Here is a 19,722-nt window from a genome sequence, read left to right on the forward strand (position 1 = left end):
CCCAGGGCACCACTGAAGAGTTTCTCCCGGTTCTTATCTGCCTGGAGGTCACAGCAAGTGAACTCCCCCGACCCCATCCCAGCCATATAGACCAAGCCCTTTGGGTAAAGTCCTGCTGTCTCCATGGAGCCCCACTTAAGACAAAAATACCCAAGACAGTGACTTTCAAGATGAAACACTCAGTGTGACCCAGGTTATCTAACCACTTCTGGGGATTAAAGAAAGCAAGCAGGGCCACTGAGGGGCCTGGGTGAGGCTGATGCCACCAGGAGAAGAGCATTGTGTGTGGGGGGGGCCGGTGCTTCAACCATCCAGGACATTTATTCCTCCTCTGCTTTGTTCCCACCAACACTATGTTTCCAGCAGACTACTTGAAAGGAATGTTTTACTCCATGCAGTTGTTTAAGGGAAAATACTTTTACCCTCTTCCACGACAGTTACTTGGAGAAGGAAATGGCAATTCCTGGAGAATCCCATGGACAGAGGAGCCTGGTGGGCTATAGTCAATGGGGTTGCAAAGATTCAGACATGACTGAGGCACTAACATATACACACACACGATAGTTACTAACTTCCACAAATACTCTCAGCTGCTTATTAGGCCAGATTTACAATAAAGTCTGTAGAAGGAAATGGCAACTCACTCCAGTACTCTTGCTTGGAAAATTCCATGGATGGAAGAGCCTGACAGGCTATGGTCCATGGGGTTGCAAAGAGCTGGACACGACTGAGTGACTTCATTTTCTTTCTACAATGAAGTCACATGCACAAGGGCCATATAGGAACAAGGGGGAATAATAAAGATAGTCATTCTGACATAACTGAGTAGATGACCTGTACTGCAAAGGCAGCTAGGAACAAGGACTAGAGAGGAGACTGAATTAATCCCTGATGCCATGCACTACCGGAGAAGGCGATGGCACCCCACTCCAGTACTCTTGCCTGGAAAATCCCATGGACGGAGGAGCCTGGTGGGCTGCAGTCCATGGGGTCACTGAGGGTCGGACACGACTGAGCGACTTCACTTTCACTTTTCACTTTCATGCACTGGAGAAGGAAATGGCAACCCACTCCAGTGTTCTTGCCTGGAGAATCCCAGAGACGGGGGAGCCTGGTGGGCTGCTGTCTATAGGGTCACACAGAGTCGGACACGACTGAAGTGACTTAGCAGCAGCAGCAGCAGCCATGCGCTACCACACCGTTGACCTTATGTGCAGAATGGCATCTACTTTTAATCAGCCACAGTGGTCAAGAGAGCCACAAAACTTCAAAATATATTTAGTTATTCACAATGAGACACTGAATATACATGACTTCTCTCAAAGGCCTGATTTTTAGCATAGAATATGATTTTACGTTAAGAACAGCTGTGCCCATCTCAGAGTATTATGAGTTTTTTTTGGCTTAAAATAGAGTAGGGCCCAACTGATGTGAAAATAAAACATTCCAGGTGGCTATCATGGCACAGAATAAAAAGCAAGCCACACACCTGCACAGACTGTTTGTAAAAGTTGCTGTTAACTCTCCCCGCTCCCCCCACATGTGTATCACTTTAAAAAACAAAGTACTAGTTACAGGGATCATTAGAGTGGTGGTGAGACAGGTGTCATTTTTATAGTTCTGAGGACTTGACTTTTTTCTATTAAAGCATAATAAATTTTATTAGAAAGACGATCTAAGAATTTTTTAGAAAACACTATGGGAGGAATCTGACCTGTAACACTGTCTGGCTTTAGCTCACCTAGTGTAAGGAGTAAGGGTTAAATAATCTGACCGAGAAATAACAAAAATGAAGACATTTCCTGAATTTGTTACAGCGTGTTATGCTTGTCAGCAGCCCACAACAATATGTTGTTATCCTCTGTGCACTGATTTATTCTTCCTGCTGATCGCTTCTGACACTTTCTCTGCTTATAAGAATTTCTACAGAAAGTATGCCAAGAGAGATGAAAAACATATTTATTCTATTAATGAGGACCTTTGGCTTAAAGAAGTGACAAAAACTTTAAAAAGCATGATAAAAATATACATATCAAGCAGACTGATTCCTGATGCTGTGTTTGAAAGAAAAAACTGTCAATATGTGATTAAAGCCCATTTACCGTAGTACCTCTATCAACAGAATAAATGATAGCCCACTATTATCATACAGATGTTTATCTTATTAGAAAACAGGACTTGAATAAGAATTTCTACAAACTTCACCTTCAGAATTTCCATCCGTAATCTCCAGCAAGTACTTGAGTATTTCTGAACCGCCATTGTCCTTTGGAGGATCTGGAAAGTAAGCAAATGTCTTATTAGTTATAAAAGCATATTGACTTTTGTTAGTAAACATTATTAGAACACATAGAACCATGTAACATTAGACTGTATAAATTATGGATTCAACTAAAAGACACAAATAACATTTCACCCAACTCCTTACTTGAAAAACAAAAGAAACAAAAACACCACAAAACCTTCTAACGACGCAAAGGTTACAGAGCTAGAAATGCCGAAAAGTTAGCATTTAGTGAAACATGAACAAAACTCGAAATGTGATTTTATTTTTCTAAGAGTTATGGTCAAATATTTATTTTGAGAATTCTAAAGCCTGTTCTTTAATATATGGTGGTTTTTATATAAAACAAAATATTCATGTACTTCTTTTCAAAAATTATTTTATTCTTTATTTCACTTAAATCATCACGACCAGATTCTTTTGCGAGATGGAAAGAGAGGGAAAAGGAGGTGTAAAAATTATTGATGAAATTTCAAATTGTTCATCACAGTGTGCTGCTAAGCAAACTTTACATCCCAAGTGAACCTAATAGAAAATCAGATCAACTGGAACCTGTACCAAAGAGGTGGTTTGAAAAAGGGGTTCTGGCTTGTTACTAGAACCCTGTGTACCTTAGCTATTTGTCTATTGGTAACCCAGGGCCTGCAAGAATTTTCTTTTCTGAGCAGAAAAATATTTTTTCAAGACTACACAGAATTTGCCTCTACTATCAATTGGCCATCTATGTTTTAGACATATTCTCAGGTTACTCATATAGATTTAGAAACTTTAATCCCTCTTTTCACCTATAATTTCCATTAATATACATTAATTTCAGTAGTAGATATTTACAACAATAATTAAATAGTTAAATCTTATGGCATATGGGGCCTCCTTGGTGGCTCAGACACTGAAAGAATCCGCCTGCAATGCAGGAGACCTAGGTTCAATCCCCGGGTCAGGAAGATCCCATGGAGAAGGGAACAGCAATCCACTCCAGTGTTCTTGCCTGGGAAACCCCATGGACAGAGGAGCCTGGCAGATTACAGTCCATGGGGTTGCAGAGTTGGACAAGACTGAGCGACTTAACAGTTAACAGTTAACAATGAAAGTAAATGTTCAGTGCTGACAGAAATTTCTAGGATATTCTGAGAAAAGAAGCTTTAGATCTGGAAAAAAGCACACTTAGTTTTTTTTGTTTCTTTTAATCATATCCATGTTTCAGGGAATAATTCTGCCTCAAAATTACCACATAACTTGAAGCAGTGATATGTCTCAGTGGTTGGTCTCTAATAATGATTTAGTTATGTTTTACATTTCCTTTATATCACTTGACTGCCAGGTAAAATTTTTTTTTTGTCTGTTAGGTAGTTACTATTCTTGTATGATGTTAGTGATGATCATACACATCGTAACAGTTTCACATACAATTGCAAATGTTTATCAACATTCTAATGGCATTTATTTCATTGAAATAATCCATGCAGCAGGTGAGACACAATATCCTTCTATCAGATTCCTACAAATAGCATATAATGAACTTTAATATGGGAACTTCCTGAAGTCCGAGGCCTCTGGTTATATACAAACAACAAAAACTAAATCTTCCTAATTCATTGTAACTTAAACATCCTGTCAAATTTAATATGACTTAACCTAAATTTTGAAAACTATTTTCAATACTAACTTTATAAATCAACTTTCATATTAATAACTTTATAAATCAACTTGCATATTAATAACTTTATAAATCAATTTTCATATTAAATATTGCTACATTTTAAGGGAAAGTTACTGAAGAATGATATATTCAGAGACTACCACATACAAATTATTAATATATTAAAATACAGGCAGAAGAAGTGTCTTACAGGAAAATCATGAAGTAAATGAAATGCTCTTACAATTGTCAATTTTACCAACTGGTGGCATTGTCAGGATATTTCTAATATATATATTTCAAACATGTAAAACTCCCTCAGATAATATGGTTTCTTTGTTAACTGGTTTGTCACTACTGAAATTAATCAAGTTTAAAAAAAAAATCTGTCAAAAAAAGCAGCAGCAGCAATAGCAATAAAACATACCCCATTTGACACTAAAGCCATGAGACATAACTGGTCCTTTAATGAGGGGTCTTGTAGGTGGTCCAGGCCTGTCCGGACTTGTTGTACAAACCAAAACTTCACTTGGGCAGCTTTTCCCTTCCATATTAGAAGCAGTCAGCTGTAACACAACCAATAACACATTCATATGCTTTAGATAGTAGTTCTTAAACCAGTGGTGATGTTCAATATGGCAAGATCAAGGCATCCATGAACTCAGATACTGACACATATTCTCCCTTGCTCTCTCACAAACTACTAATTTATAAGTGTTTCTTTAATGGAGTACTTATTTTCTAAACAGTTTACTTATTAACAATTAAAAATGAAACAACAGGTAGGTTTTAGCTAAAGACACTTTTACCTTTTCAAGAATACAAAACAAAACCAGTATGTCTCCACCAGTTCATTTTGTTTTATGGAAGGAAAATATGGCGGGGGGTGGTGGGCAGCAGATATAAAGAACCTGGCTAACCTTGATTATTTAGGAGTAGGACAACGCCACCTTGTGGAGAATTGCTGGCAGTATACCTCTGATCTCATAGCCAGCCATCGAATAGCAAGGTTTTTTAAAATATCAAAAACTATCATTTTCCTTTAGTAGTCACACGTTCCACTTGACAATCTGACAAATATTTATTGAGTGACTCCTACAAGTTAAATAACATGATTTGTCTCTCAAATTAAGAGAAGGAAAGAGAGAATCAGAAGACAACCACATCTCTCTAAAACGCACACTGTTGCACCAGAAAGTACAAGGCTGTGCTAGGATCGATAACAGTAAGGCAGCACAGAAGGCAGCCTGCTGTCTCCTCTCTCCTAATGAGATCGCAGAACTGTCTTCTGCTACAACACAATGTCCCACGGTGACGTCAGCAGTGCTTGTCCAGAGCCTAATAGGGGAGGGGTGTAGGTAATAGAAAACAAAAATGGCTGAGAAAAGAAAAATGGGCAAAAGAGCACAGGACAATGGGAAAAAAGGAAATCTGATGAAAAGAAGAAACTCTGAATAGAAGGACATAAAGTGCAGGTGAGAGACAGGTACGCTGGGCACCTGGTCTGAATCTTCCTGGGCAAGGGCATCTAGCCTCGTTATGTAATTTATTACAGTACATCACAGCAACAGGTTTCTTTTCTCCAAAGTCGGGTGTGGGTTTTAAAATTAAAGTATGGTGTGTATTTTATAGATATTACTTTAAAAGTGTGAAGTGCAGCAACCTTAAAAAGGTTTTTAACCTGTAAAGTTGATTTAAAATGATAAAGGGGGGAAACATAAAAGAGCTTTATTTTTAAGCAGTTCAAGTACCCAAATGACTGACTTACCCTGAATTTATACTGTGTGCTTCTTTTGAGATTTTTCACAGTACAGGTTAAATCCTCTCCAGTGTATTTTGGGTGGAAAAGGTTATCCTGTAAAGGCAAAGCCAGAAAGAAACATCAGTATCATAAAATCTGGGCATTAAATCCCTTGTATGTAGGAGTTTTAGACTGCCTCTTTCCATTATCACAGTGGGCCAGAAGTCTGGCAGCTATAGCAAAAATAGGGCCAGAATCCCACGGTGCTTTAAGTGAAACTTTAACTGTTATCACATCATAATCTGTCCTGATCTGGGCACTTTTATTGTGAGACTAACACTAATGTGAAAGAGAACAATGCTCTCTTTGAAAAAGTGCAAATTTCCTTTTAATAGATGCCACCATAAACTTTCCTCACAGAGCAAACTTTTTCTAGTTACTCAATAAGCATTTTAAACAAAGAATTTAACTACCAAATTAACGAAGCAGTATGTAGTTTAAAAAAAAATCATTTAACAACATTGTCATGAAAAAACGCTCTTGTGCAGAAGTCCTCACTGTCAAGCTGCAGTGTGCTATGTAATAAACAGTGGTTGGGGTTTCTGACACAGTGTCTTCTGGCTAACGGGGAAAGTCCTTCAACGGGATAAATGTCCCACTGACAGCCAACTGTATGGAATTCATACAACAGTATTCTTAGTCATGCATGCATCCACCCCCATTCATCCATCTGATCTCAGAGCACCCCTGATGCACCAAGCTCTCTTCCACGCTCTAGAGGTTTAGCACTACCCAAACAAAGTCTTGCCCATCAGAAACTGTATGACAGCTGGAGAAAGCAATTAAAACACTCTGCATACAAATATGAAGCATGTTGTGTGGTGTTAAGTGCTATTAGATGAAAAATAAAGCTGGGTAAGAGAACAGAGTCGGTAATAGAGCTAGGGAGCATTGCTTTCTATAGCTCTCCAGGCTCAATGAAGCAGTCACATGCGGCTCTTCCAATAAATTAAAATACAATTAAAAATTCAGTTCCGTGGGCTGACAGCCACATCTCAAGTGCTCCACAGCCCTGTGTGACTAGGCTCTATCTTATTACACAGCACAAATTACAGAACATCTCCATCACCACAGAAAGTGCTCCTGGACAGTGCTGTCATACAAGGCGGTCAGGGAAGGGCTCTCTAAAGAGGTAACATGTGAGAAGAGACCTGAAGGAAATGAGGGGAGTGACTCAAAGATATCTGAAGGGGCATGTGAGCCAGAGGGCACAGGAGTCACTAAGGCGCTGTGGGAGGGCGTGGCTGGTGTGCTCAGCGAGATGACAGTGGCAGAACAAGGTCAGTGATGAAGACCCTGAATTCGGAGGACCTGGAAGTCATTCTGAGAGTACTGGCTTCTCCTCTGGAAGAGAAGGGAAGGCACTGGGATGGGAAGAGTTCTGAGCAGAGCACCGACATGCCGTATTTTATTTAACAGGCTCACTGTGGCTTCATGTGCAGAACAGAGTGTAAGGATGAAAGTAGAGAAAATACTTAAGAGGCTATTCCAACAACCCAGGGGCGAGATGACGGTGGCTGGGAAAGTATAGTAGCTGTGCAGATGCTGAGAAATGATCAGATTTCTGGGTAACTTTGGAAGGGAGATTTACAAGGATTTGCTGACTGATTACATATGCGGTCTGATGGCTCAGACAGTAAAGAATCTGCCTGCAATGTTGGAGACCTGGGTTCGATCCCCGGGTTGGAAAGATCCCCTGGAGAAGGGAATGGAGACCTACTCTAGTATTCTTGTCTGGAGAAGTCCATGGACAGAGGATCCTGGTGGGCTACAGTCCATGGGGCCAGACATGACTGAACGACTAATGCAACAACTCAACACACGTATGAGGCTAAGGATGCCCCCACGGGTTTCTGGCTTCCCCAAAGGAAAGGTCGGGGATGCCATTTACGGATCTGGGGAAGACTGTGGGAAGGACAGGGTTCTGCTGGTGATTGCCCTGGTAGAAATTAAGAATTTGGTTTCCAATAGGCAGTGAATCTAATTTCACAGTGTACCCTGTAGCTGTGATAAAACTGACTTTACAGAATGCACACAGAAGCATGACGTGTGCCAGACTTACGTTCTCATCCTCCTGGATTTCCAAGGTGTAGGTGACCACCTCCTCAGGTGAGCAGCCTTCTGGTTTACTCCACTGCAGTGTGACCCACGTAACTCCAGCTCGAACGAGTCTTGGTGCCGAGGGCATCTGAGGAATGTTTCCTAACGTGTAGCACACCACCTCTTGGCTATACCCGCTGGAGAGAAACAGACCCGGTGACACACATTTAGGAGCATGTGGAGGAGTCGGCATTTCAAAAGCTACCGTGTGACTGGCTTGGGTTGGTAAGTCTGTGGCCTGACAGGTTCAGCAAGCAAAGGCAGGCAAGGATCCTTTGTGTGATGTTCCTTACCACAACTTCAGTGTGCCCCAATCACCCACTCCCTACTTAGTCTACTACTAGAAAAGCATACTGTGTTACAGGAAAATATATTTAAAAATGTATTCCCCCCCACAGGCACCTAGGAGTAAGCACAGTGTGACGGTGACAAGCCACGAGCCACAGCTACCAAGGAACTGTCAAATCAATGCATATAAGGGCAAACAATGGTCTGCTGATAAAATAAATGTTTTACAAATATGTACGCTGCCATTTTCCAAAAGTTTGTGGATGCTTTTGATTCGTTTATAAATTCTGAAGCTGTAGAAGCCTTTATCATTATGACTGTTCAACTAGTGAACTCTAAAAATACAATGGCTATCATGGGTAGGGAAAGAGGGCTGAAAAGCTTGTGATCTTAACAAGTTCTTTAGGCTGAATAAAGGGTTGGGACCAATCATGTGCTGAACCTTTAAGATTTTCAACAAGTAGTGATGAAAGAAAAAGATTTTTCCCTTAATCAACTGTTACCCAGGCAGTGCAACTGAAATATGGTCTTTTCAAGGTACTTTTAATCTACTGATGCTTCACCATAAACCTGTTCTCACCGTTCCCTAGCAGCTTGGAGGCAAGCCCTGAGTCCTACACAGTCCAGATTCTCTCCAGTCTTGTGAGTATCTGCCTGGGCTTGACAACAATGGATGGCCCAGCAACTCGTTCTTTGTATCAGGAAACACTCAGACATAATTGAAAAAAGCAACTGAACGAGTAGCTTGCTAAAGTGATGAAAAAGGCACAGCATCTGAAAAATAAAGTCCTCAGAGGATTCCCTTTCAAAATCTGTAGTTACCTTTCCCTTGATTCTCTGAGACCCCTAGTGGGCCTTTCTGCATTACAGCCTGCAAGGCTGCAAAGAGGACACAGTGGCATTTATCACCTCGGAAGGGGCCTTCTAGCCTCTGATTAGGATTCTCTTTTGGAAGATCTCCAGCTGGTGCAGTGTGGAGGCAGCAGGCGACCTCGCCTTTCAGCAACGTGAGAGGAGGACTCAGGGACACCACATAGAGGCTTAAAGGCATGAGGACTGGGAAACGCCATACCTGGTGCCAATGTCATTCCGAGCCGCCAGCCGGAACGTGTACCCCATGGCTGGACACAGCTTTGTCAATTTGCAGTGCTTCTGGCTCCCAAAGAAGCATTGTCTGAAACCACTGTTTCTTTTTCCCTAAAAGAAAACAAGAAACAATGCACATAAATTAAAAAAAAAAAAAAAAAAGAAAGAAAATGAAGGAGCGTTTTGAATAACTGCTTAATTTTCTAGCTTGGATGAACAAAAACAATAGAAGGAAAGCACTCTACAATGAAATACCATCCTTAACACAAAGGCACTACAGACAATTCTGTTACTGAGACAGGTGGTATACCATACTTGTGGTATTTTCAAAGAGGACTTTGGTCAACAAAATAGAGAAGGCCCTTTTCAGGCACAGGGCAATGCTCAAGTTAAGGATCACATTTCTCAGATCTTCTTCACTTGGTCAAATAGCCCGACCTGGCCCATTATAGTGAGTCTGCGGCCTCACAGGATCACTAGCTTGGGAACTGCACAGTCTTCCCCAGGCGGCCCAGCACTCAAGGACTGATCTATGCAGCCCTGCAGGTCACAACTGTTCTTCCCTCCACCGTCACCACCCTGGTCTTCTCTCTCTTCTCCTGCTTTGTGGCAGCTCCCAAGCCCACACCTGTACATTCCAGTTGGTGAGCTGCTTGTATGCTCATCCCTAAAGGCTGGGCACATGCCTTTGACTAAATCTTGTCCACATCTGGTCTCAAAGCAGTGCTTTGGACAATCCGGGAGTTCTATCAAGGCTAGTAGTTGAGCTGAATGTCTGACAAAGACTTGGAACATCAGTTCAATTCATCTATGTGTATTACAACCATTCTTAAGTGTTTTATGAGGATGGAAACACATTTTTAATACATTCCTAGCCTTATACAATGCTTAAAATTCCTTAAAGTAAAAAGAAAACACTCCAGTGGGTTCTCTTAATAGATCTAAGAAGAAAAAAAAAAAAAAACTACTCTGTGTCATGCTCAGAGGCATGGAATATGCATATCAGCAGTTTTCTAGAATATTTCATACCCGTAATTCACAGTAGTTTATCTATGTTCATGCAAAAGAAAATCACATGCTAATGCTGGATGAATCTCAGCATTTTAATCAGACAGCCAAGCCCAGGACTTTCAGGAATATGTCTGAAGCTCTCTATTATATAAAAGACAAAGAAAGCACATTTTTCTCCTAAGAAAATGTAGGCCTTTCCTTCCTTTAAATAGGTCTCCAAATGCTTACTACTTAAAAAAAAAAATTCCAGGTGAAGTTTAATTCAAAATAAGCATACAACTAGCTTCAAGTATCACCAGGCTGAACAGATTAAAAATCACCACACCACAGTCATCCTCAAACTTTTCCCAGTCTCCCCTCCCAAGCAAGGTGGTACCCTTTCCAAGGAAGAGAGGAGAAGCCCTAACAGTTTTAAAGAGCCAAAGTTCATGTTATCAAGGGTTCAACATGCAGTCAGATACAATGATGAAAAATGGTAGGGGTGGGGTTGGATGAAGGGGGCAGTAAAGCATATGTTTTTCAGCTGCGACTTAGGCAAAGTCACTCCGGCTGGCAAATCATGCCCTTAGGCTTACTTTAACCTTGAGCATTAAGGTTGCTGCAGACAATTTATTCAAAGGAAAGCTGTTTATGCATATATTTGCATAATTACATCCAGTGTCTGATTACACTCTGTGCGCTGCACACCCTGGTATGTTCTGTATCCATTTCAGGCAGTAGCGTGATCCACCTTCTTTCCTCCTCTATTTCTGAGCTCAGAGTAAACAGTGCAAGAAAGGCACATCCTGCCGCCACGGAAGCCTTCCAAACCCCAGGCTGGCTCCCCTTCAATGCCTCGTTTTTCCTATTCTTTGTTTGGTCTCCTTTGCCCATTTCTGGTGCTTAGAACTACAGCCAGTAAATAAAAGTCAGTCTGTTCCTTACCAGGTTGATTTGCTTTAATATGGCGGAAACCAGCCTGTGGTTTAAATGAGAAAAAAAGAGTGGGGAGGCATCAATGATGGGAACTAGACTTTTATTTTAAAGGGCCAGAGCACTGGGGCTCACTAAAGAACTGAGAGAGAGAGAGAGAGCCATTCTGTGACCTTTAGGAGGTTTTCCTACATTGCCAACATTTAAAAAAAAAAATTCTACTTCAGTATCAAGAACAATTACTAGATAAACTCCAGCTTGTTTAGGTAAATCATGCCAAATTTTATACCTTTCCCGATATCCTACTATGTGCATGAACCTCAAGAACACAGAGAATGACCCAGAGTTGGTAGAACTTTAGAATCAAGTTTTAGAAACAGTACTTGTAGAATATGAAGGGGTGAGAGTACAAATGTTTCACAGAGTTAAAAAGGTAAAGCTTACTGGCGAATTTTTAGAAGTTACTGAATATAAAACAAAAGAAAAAGAGGAGAGGAAGTAGGTTAAAATATTTCAAACAAGAGAAGTTCTTGAATAAAACAAAATACTCATGTATGACAAGGAGTTTAATATAAACGGGATACCTGGGAAGAAAGAAAATTAATATTCACAAGAGTCTCTGCAGTGCAAAGGTAATCTACTGTTAAGAGGTAGGCCAGCGAAGATGGAGAACACTCCAGGCTCCCATGTGGGATGGCTCCTGAGTCACCCTAGCCTTCCATGGAAGACCATGCCAGGTTCTCTGATGGCTTTAGGCTTAGGCATCAGAATAAGTACACAGTCAAAGGTACAGGCGATGTGAAGAATCTGTTTGTAAACCAAGCATGACCCCAGGTTGCAAACAGCATTTATAAATTAAATATTATCCAGCTCTTCCTGTTGACAGAAATGGATAGGGTTTAAAAAAATATATATATAATGTTTAGAAGATTAAAAGACTCAGAGAAATGGACAGGAGTGATAATGCAATTGTTTATCAGGAATTAAATATGTCCAAGCCACTGTGGCACAGAAGGCAATGGCACCCCACTCCAGTACTCTTGCCTGGAAAATCCCATGGACAGAAGAGCCTGGTATGCTGCAGTCCATGGGGTCGCAAAGAGTCGGACACGACTGAGCGACTTCACTTTCACTTTTCACTTTCATCATTGGAGAAGGAAATGGCAACCCACTCCAGAATTCTTGCCTGGAGAATCCCAGGGACGGGGGAGCCTGGTGGGCTGCCGTCTATGGGGTCGCACAGAGTTGGACACGACTGAAGCGACTTAGCGGCAGCAGCAAGCCACTGTGGTTAGTGAAGTTTTACAAACAGTAAATCACAACTTCCATATTTGATAGGTAGCATGGCTCCAAATGATTGAGATATTATAATCTATATCATGTTCCCTCTTCTAATAAAATCTAATTTAAAGCACATAGGATTACTGAGACGTAACAGCTGTACCTGGAAAGAACAACTTATATTTTAATAAGTTAAAGTTAGCTTCATGCAAACTTTCCTACAAAAACATGGTCCCAATGGAAATGGACAATCTCTCTCCACTGCAGGCCTGCTGTCTTCAATAATCTGGTCAAACATAGGCAGCAGAGACACCCATGGCTGAGGCATTGCCCTGCTCAGCTACTGCTGCTAGGCCACGTGTGGGGTGTCACACAGAGGGGAGCTCAATAGGCCAAGGAGCCGGCTGCTCTACGAGCGAAAAGCTGAGACATGGATGGCCAGGAGCGTCCTGATTCTGCATGTTGGAAGATCATGGATGTGCATCACAGGACCAGTCAGGATCCAAATCTCTTTGAGACGAGCACTGGAGTGCCTCTTCTCCCAGGAAGGAAAGAAAACTTCACCCAATGAGAGCAGAGGTGACAGGAGGCTGGAAATCCACCCTGGAGGCTGGAAATTCGATCGTTCTGGCACAGATGTAGCCACCACACTACTGACCTCATTGGACATGAAGCCCCAGCGTGTTCTGGACTAGCTCCCTACTGCCAGTGTCCACAAGCCAAAAAGAACAGATTTTCAGGGTTCCCTGACTTGTTTCCATTTCATAATCCTGGGCATGCCCAAATGCTTTTTCCTACCACGCACACTGAAGTTCACTCAAGGACGAGGTTAATCTTTACTAGAATGTGAAGAAATTTTGGAGTACAAACCAACTGTGTGTGAATAGACTTCAAGGTGCTCACCTTGGTGGGGAGTGAGGCATCACAAACCCACACTGCTTCCTTTTACAGTTGAGTTCCTCTTCTCACTCCAATGAGTTTACAGTTCTCGCTAATATGCATCATCCTATACTCAGACCTAGCCTGCAAGGACCCACTCATAGTCCTGGGCCTTGAGACAAATGGAACTGTTTTCCACCCAGGGGGCTTGTCCTCCACTTCTGGTTAAAACTGCTCCCCAGAAAAGCACTCAATTTGCAGGCGGCTCAATCATGTACACAGCATGTATCAGATTAGTCTTTCCACAGTCCCAAGCTCCTGTTTGGCCTCCATCACCTCTTGTTACCAATGAACAGAAATACTTGGCATAGAATCTATATTCTAGACTCCACTGATCGGCTTAAGCTCCAGCCCCTCCAGGAAGCCTGGTCCCTGATGCCACTGAACTCAATTTACCAGAGTTCACCGGACCTAGTCTGGACATCTCATTGATGTGATCCTTGGTGAACAAGGGTCTCTTTTCAGTTCTCGATTCACACAGTACGGGGCGGCAGGGGGTGGGGTGGGGTGGTCTGTGGATTATCTTGGAGGGCAGGTCCCAGCCATCCCACACTCAGAAAGCTCCACTCTGCTCATGTCTGTCCCACTCCATCCTCATTTTCACTCCCTTGGTAGAAGGGTCACACATTTGGTTACCAGTCCTAATAAAAATCAGAGTCCAGATGTTCTTTTAGGTCCTATAAAGTTCCCACTACATTCTGAAGAGTGCCAGCTTTCTGCCAGACTGTGAAAGGACCCAATCTCAGACCAGCAGGGGTGAGAGAAGGCAGTGTGGGGGCGTGTGAGACGTAACTCCTGTGGCTCCGCAGCAGACAGTGAGTCACCCTTGGAAGCAGTTTTCAAGATGAGTTAATATAAACTTCAGGGACAAAGATATCTTGAAATACTATTTCACTCTTTGAGATGAAATCTTGGGGTAAATTGTAAATAAAAGATTTAAAATGTTTAAGTAATATATTCTCTATTTTCTCACTTTATTTTCTGCCCTTTTACTATCTACTTAAGTATTTTTCTTTTTAATTAACAATTTAAAATTAGCTGTTAAATAAGATGATAAACAGATTAGTTTCTATGTTTATAAACTCCCTCAAAAAAGGAGGGGGGAGGGAACACTTTGCTGATCTCCTGTGAGTCATCCTAAGGAGGCCGACTCATGAAGTGTGACAGTAAGGCAGAGACACTAATTGGCAGGGATGCGGTTTTCCTCGTGGGTTCCTCCTCATCACCGAGGGAGCATCTTTTTAGTGAGAAAAGCCGGGTTTGTGCACCACCGAGTCACGCCCCGTCGGGCCAGGGGTCTGAGCCCCATCCCATTGCTGCATTTCTGGGGCACATCTGTCTGCCTTCTTCTCTTCCCAGAACACTCAGAGGAGAGCAGGGGCAGGAAAAGAGTTACGCTGTCCTTTCTAAGTCCACACCCTTTTAGGGCATAGTACCTAAAATACCGGCTTCCCTGGCGGCTCAGCGGTAAAGAATCTACCTGCAATGCAAGAGACATGGATTTGATCCCTGGTTCTGGAAGATCCCCTGGAGAAGGGCATGGCAACCCACTCCAGTATTCTTGCCTAGAGAATCCCCATGGACAGAGGAGCCTGGCAGGCTATCGTCAATGGGTTTGCAAAGCGTCGGACGTGACTGAAGCGACTGAGCACGTGCCTAAAACACTGTATGTGCTACACAAAGATAAAGGGGAAAAGATCAACAGATTAGGAGAGTCAGGAGAACCTATGTCACGTGGTGATGATTCTAAACATGTCCAAACATTCCTGATTCCCCAACAGAGAGGAGCAAAGCTTATGGCCCTTGAACATGGGTGGGCTTGTGACTCTCTTGTCATGACAGATGGAGTGGATATGAAGCTGTTGTGACTACTAAGGAGAGGCCTGAAAAGGCGATGACGTTTCTGCCTTTTTACCAGAACATTCACTTTTGCAGTGCTGAGTCCCCTGAAGCTGCTGTGCTGTGAGAGAGCCTGAGACAAAGCCCACCTAAGCCAGCAGTGACCACCGGACTTGTGAAGAAGGATCCCGCCAGAAGGTTCCAACCCCAGCCAACAAGCCCTCCCCAGCTGAAGCTCCAGAAACTGGAATGCAGAGGAGCTAATTCTCCAGTGCCTTGTCCAAATTCCCAACCCTGAATCCATGAGAAAAGACAAGTGACTGGTTTAACGCACTGAGTTTTGAGGTAATTTGTTATGCAGTATTACACTTATCTATTTTGATGTCCATATATGTTTATAATATGAAGTTTTCTATAAACTTATAAATTCCTCCTGCACTATAAATATAAACAGCCAGGAAGTAAGGGAGCAGAAGCGAGTGTGCTTGTATACAGTCAATGTTCAACATCTGTCTGCATAAAGGACCCTCAAAGCCATCCAACAGAGTGAGGCTTCTTTGAATAGATTTTTAAAGTTGTTTCTGTAGAACCTAAAAAATGTAACAAGATTCCTAGATAATAAAGATCACCCAAAATTGTTAATCAATGGCAATGTAGTCACTTCATCTTAGAGTAACATCTTAGAGAATTAAAAAGTTTAATAATGCTATCTCCAGAGTTAAAGACAACCCTGGGGAATATTTTTATATTTAAATACAGATATGAAAAAGTCTTTGGGACACAGTTTAGGTATGGCATAGCCTAAAGCCTCAAGAGTGAGCAAAGTAAATAATCTATCAAAGGACATCCACATGCAATCACATCTCTACCTGTTTGATATCTGTTTACAACACACAATGGAAAAAAGCTCCAGTGAAGAAATCAATTTACAGATATGTCTGCCTATCTGAAAAGTGGTACCTAAGTATATAAAAAGTATTTGATTTATATCATACAACTAATTGTTAAAATCTGTCTAAATGTAGGTGTTAATTTGTAAAACTATGTAACTGGAAACAGATAAAAGTAGCTTTTCCAAATCTGTTTTCCTTCTTTATTAACTTAGTATCTTTATAAAGTGGCTCTGGTACTTGGGAAGAGGAATCCTTAAAATGGGTTCCCTGCTAAGGAATTTAACACAGTCATAACCAATTCTATTCATACAACTTACATATATTCCAACTATTTTAAGCCACAATATTTTCCTGCCAGGAGTGGTTCTGTAGACCATGGGGAATGTGGTTGCTCTGGCTAACGTTTCCAGTTCCCCTGGAGTGTACTAACAATCTAGGAAGCTGGTGTTTCTAACACTGCTACTAAAGTATTGACATATATACATCACCATGTATAACATAGCTAGCTAGTGGGGAGCCTGGTGCTCTGTGATGACTAGAGGTGTGGGATGGGGTGGGAGGGAGGCTCAGGAAGGAGGGGTTTTATGTGTGTGTGTTTATATATATATATGTATACTTATAGCTGATTCATGCTGTTGTATGGAAGAAACCAACACAACATTGTAAAGCAATTATCCTCCAAGTAAAAATAAAGATAAAAAAAAAAAAACTTGGCTGACATTTTCAATTGCCTTCAAATTAATAGGTTGGAAATGATCCTTCCTGTTCCTCTTCCTGGCACAAGAAAATGAGAATGGCCAACAAGTGTGCTAGAATCCATGGTGAACCAGCAACCGTTATGTGACTTGTACTCCTCCTGAGGTTTTCTTGATCTATTGACCTCCTTCTCTTACAGGTAACATGCATGTGGTTTTCAGGCGCCATGTGCTCATGGCCCATGGCTGCTGGATCCGGACATGGGCTGAGTGATTCTGGGCTGGGGACTCTCTGTAACAGCATAGTTCAATCTGTCAGAAACATCAATGATAAATCAAATAAAAAATTAGGCTGCACTGGCCAACTGAACTACTGCCAGGCTCAAAGATTTAGTCTGCTAGTACATCTATATTTAGAAGTTGTTCCAGTGCTGGCCGACCCTAGGCAACATCAAAGATAAATGTTGGCTTGAGAAATCAAAGCTCATAAGTGTTTAGCATAACCATATATAAGAAGGGCTTCAGAACAGGGAGGTGGGTGGATTCCAAAGTTCTTTATGCCAAACCTCACTCTCCCCTCAGTGATGCCTCTTTCACTTCACTGACCACTCTGGCACAGAGGAAATTTTCAAAGGTAAGAAAAGTGGGGAGTTTGTGGCTGCATGATACCAAATGAATACTGCAGGCATTTTATTCCCTGGCACACTAGTTTTTTATATTAGTGGGAGGGTCTTGACTTCCTAAAACAGCCAAGGATGATCCTCTGGTTCAAAACCAATAAATGCAATGTTCCTGTATAGCCCTCCAAATGTGGAGGTTCGCCAGATGTCGAGTGCTCTGATAAGATCGATGTGTTGAGACTGTCCCAAAGAGAAAGGAAAGAAGAAGCGAGTGGGTGATTTTAGAATAGGCTGCCTATACAAGAGACGAACCTAGGGATGGCTGGCTTCAGTTTACCACCTAACCAAGGCCCAGGTGGCCATCCTGTAGTTGGACACTAACAAACAGAACAAATGAGCTGATGACTTAGCGCTGAGGACACAGGTGATACAGCCTCAGCTGGAAGTTCTCCAGAGTCTGCTGCCCTAACACGTAACTCCCTCCTTTACACATGCGACACCTGGCAAGAAGCACGGAGAATCTGCTTCTGGTGTGCAGTCGTCTGAGGGGATGAGAGAGCTCCTTTTAACTCAGCTCTGCCTTTGATACCTACGGGCCTCTCCGAATTGCTAAATCCTTCCTTGCCTTGTTTCCTTCCATAGAAGCTGCAGTGAAGGAAGCTATTCCCCTGGCTCTCAGAAACTACCCTTGGATGTGGCAGTGAAGACTTGTGATGTGGCAAAACACTGTCTCTCTGCCAGCTCACTAATCTGGCTCTTATGTAAAAGATGCTTTCTGATGGACAAATGATAAAGGACTTACTCATTCTCACTCTCGAGAATGAGCAGAAGAGCTCATGGGCCTGGGCGAGTGGCACCCTCCCCTGATTTTCGGCCAGGCCTCGGTGATGGACTGGGGAGTGGACACTGGCCTTCCTGGCGTTCTCCACTGGAGCAGCAGGCTATGCGGCCGCGGGCAGCAGGGCTCCCAGAGAGAGTGGCACTCGTGGCAAGGCTCTCTTCATCCATTCTGTAAGTCACTCTGCTGTCAGTGCTATGGTTCCTCCTGGAAAGGCTACTGTCTAACCAGAAACACCATGTGCAAATTCACTTATGGCAAGAAGCCTTTTGAAAGATTACTAATATTAACACCTAAGTTAAACAGGTACCTAAGAATTGATGCTTTTGAACTGCGGTATTGCAGAAGACTCTTCAGAGTCCCTTGGACAGCAAGGAGATCAAACCATTCAATCCTAAAGGAAGTCAACCCTGAATATTCACTGGAAGGGCTGATGACTGAAGCTGAAGCTCCAATACTTTGGCCACTTGATGTGAAGAACCGACTCATTGGAAAAGACCCCGATGCTGGGAAAGATTGAGGGCAGGAGGAGAATCGGGTGACAGAGGATGAGATAATTGGATGGCATCACCAATTCAATGGACACAAGTCTGAACAAACTCCAGGAGATAGTGAAGGACAGCGAAGCTTGGCGTGCTACAGTTCATGGGATCACAAAGAGTCGGACATGACTTAGCAACTGAACAACAAGTTAAATAGGAATCTGATTAATAAATCAGAAACCAAGTACCTCCTTATGAGGCCAGCTCAGTCCCTAAATGATACGATGCATGGCTGGGGCCTGTGGCCTGCTCTGGGTTTCTGCAATGGGGCTGCTGAGCCCAGCCTGGCTGCTTTGTGGGTTCCCGGGGGCTTCTGGGCTCTACCTGCTGCTGGCCTTTTCTGTTCGATTTCAAAGTATCCCTTGATTTCTGCAGTATTTATTTCATTCGTGGTCTACTGTTTGACAGCTGTGTTCACTCAGTAGTCACCGGGAAACCCAGATATGACATGCCTGTTCAGATGCGCTGAGTCACATGGGAGGGAGAGATTCTTGAGAACACCACTAGTCACATTCCCACAAAGCTATTTTTCTAGTTCTCTCGAATATTCCCAACATGTCATGTCTGGAAGCAAAGCTAATGGCAAATTAACATCTATATATAGCATTGACATCCGTTTTTGTTTAGTTCAAACCAGAGCCATTAACCTCAGGGCTCCTGTTTAAATTTTTGACAGAAAAATGTTGTATTTCTTTCACACAATCCTTTATAACTGTTGACTTTTCCTATCCCAGATCTGAATGTTAATGTGCTTAGGTGACATGAAATAATCATTACACAGCATCTGTCATTGCCCAAGTTATCTCATTCAATCTTAACCTACTTGTGAGATGACAGACACATTTTCAAATGGAGAAGCTGAGACCCGAGGGGTTAAATTATTTGTTTGACTAGCTTGAGACAAAGCAGAAACAATCCAGTTCTCCTTGGGTGAACGCCACACCACTGAACACA

General features: G+C 42.3%; 1 protein-coding gene across 2 annotated transcripts in view; it reads right to left on the minus strand.

The window, feature by feature from the left end:
• FNDC3B (fibronectin type III domain containing 3B) overlaps nt 1-19,722 on the minus strand; it is a 358,778-nt gene that overhangs the window by 58,074 nt on the left and 280,982 nt on the right. For both annotated transcript variants that reach the window (XM_027541011.1, XM_027541003.1), the window contains exons 12-16: nt 9,185-9,309; nt 7,787-7,961; nt 5,692-5,778; nt 4,351-4,489; nt 2,206-2,277 (exon numbers count right to left, since the gene is read on the minus strand). In XM_027541011.1, coding sequence (XP_027396812.1) covers nt 2,206-2,277; nt 4,351-4,489; nt 5,692-5,778; nt 7,787-7,961; nt 9,185-9,309 — 598 coding nt within the window. The remainder of the gene's footprint in view (nt 1-2,205; nt 2,278-4,350; nt 4,490-5,691; nt 5,779-7,786; nt 7,962-9,184; nt 9,310-19,722) is intronic.

Source organism: Bos indicus x Bos taurus, chromosome 1 (assembly GCF_003369695.1).
Source record: "Bos indicus x Bos taurus breed Angus x Brahman F1 hybrid chromosome 1, Bos_hybrid_MaternalHap_v2.0, whole genome shotgun sequence".
Lineage (NCBI taxonomy): Eukaryota > Metazoa > Chordata > Mammalia > Artiodactyla > Bovidae > Bos > Bos indicus x Bos taurus.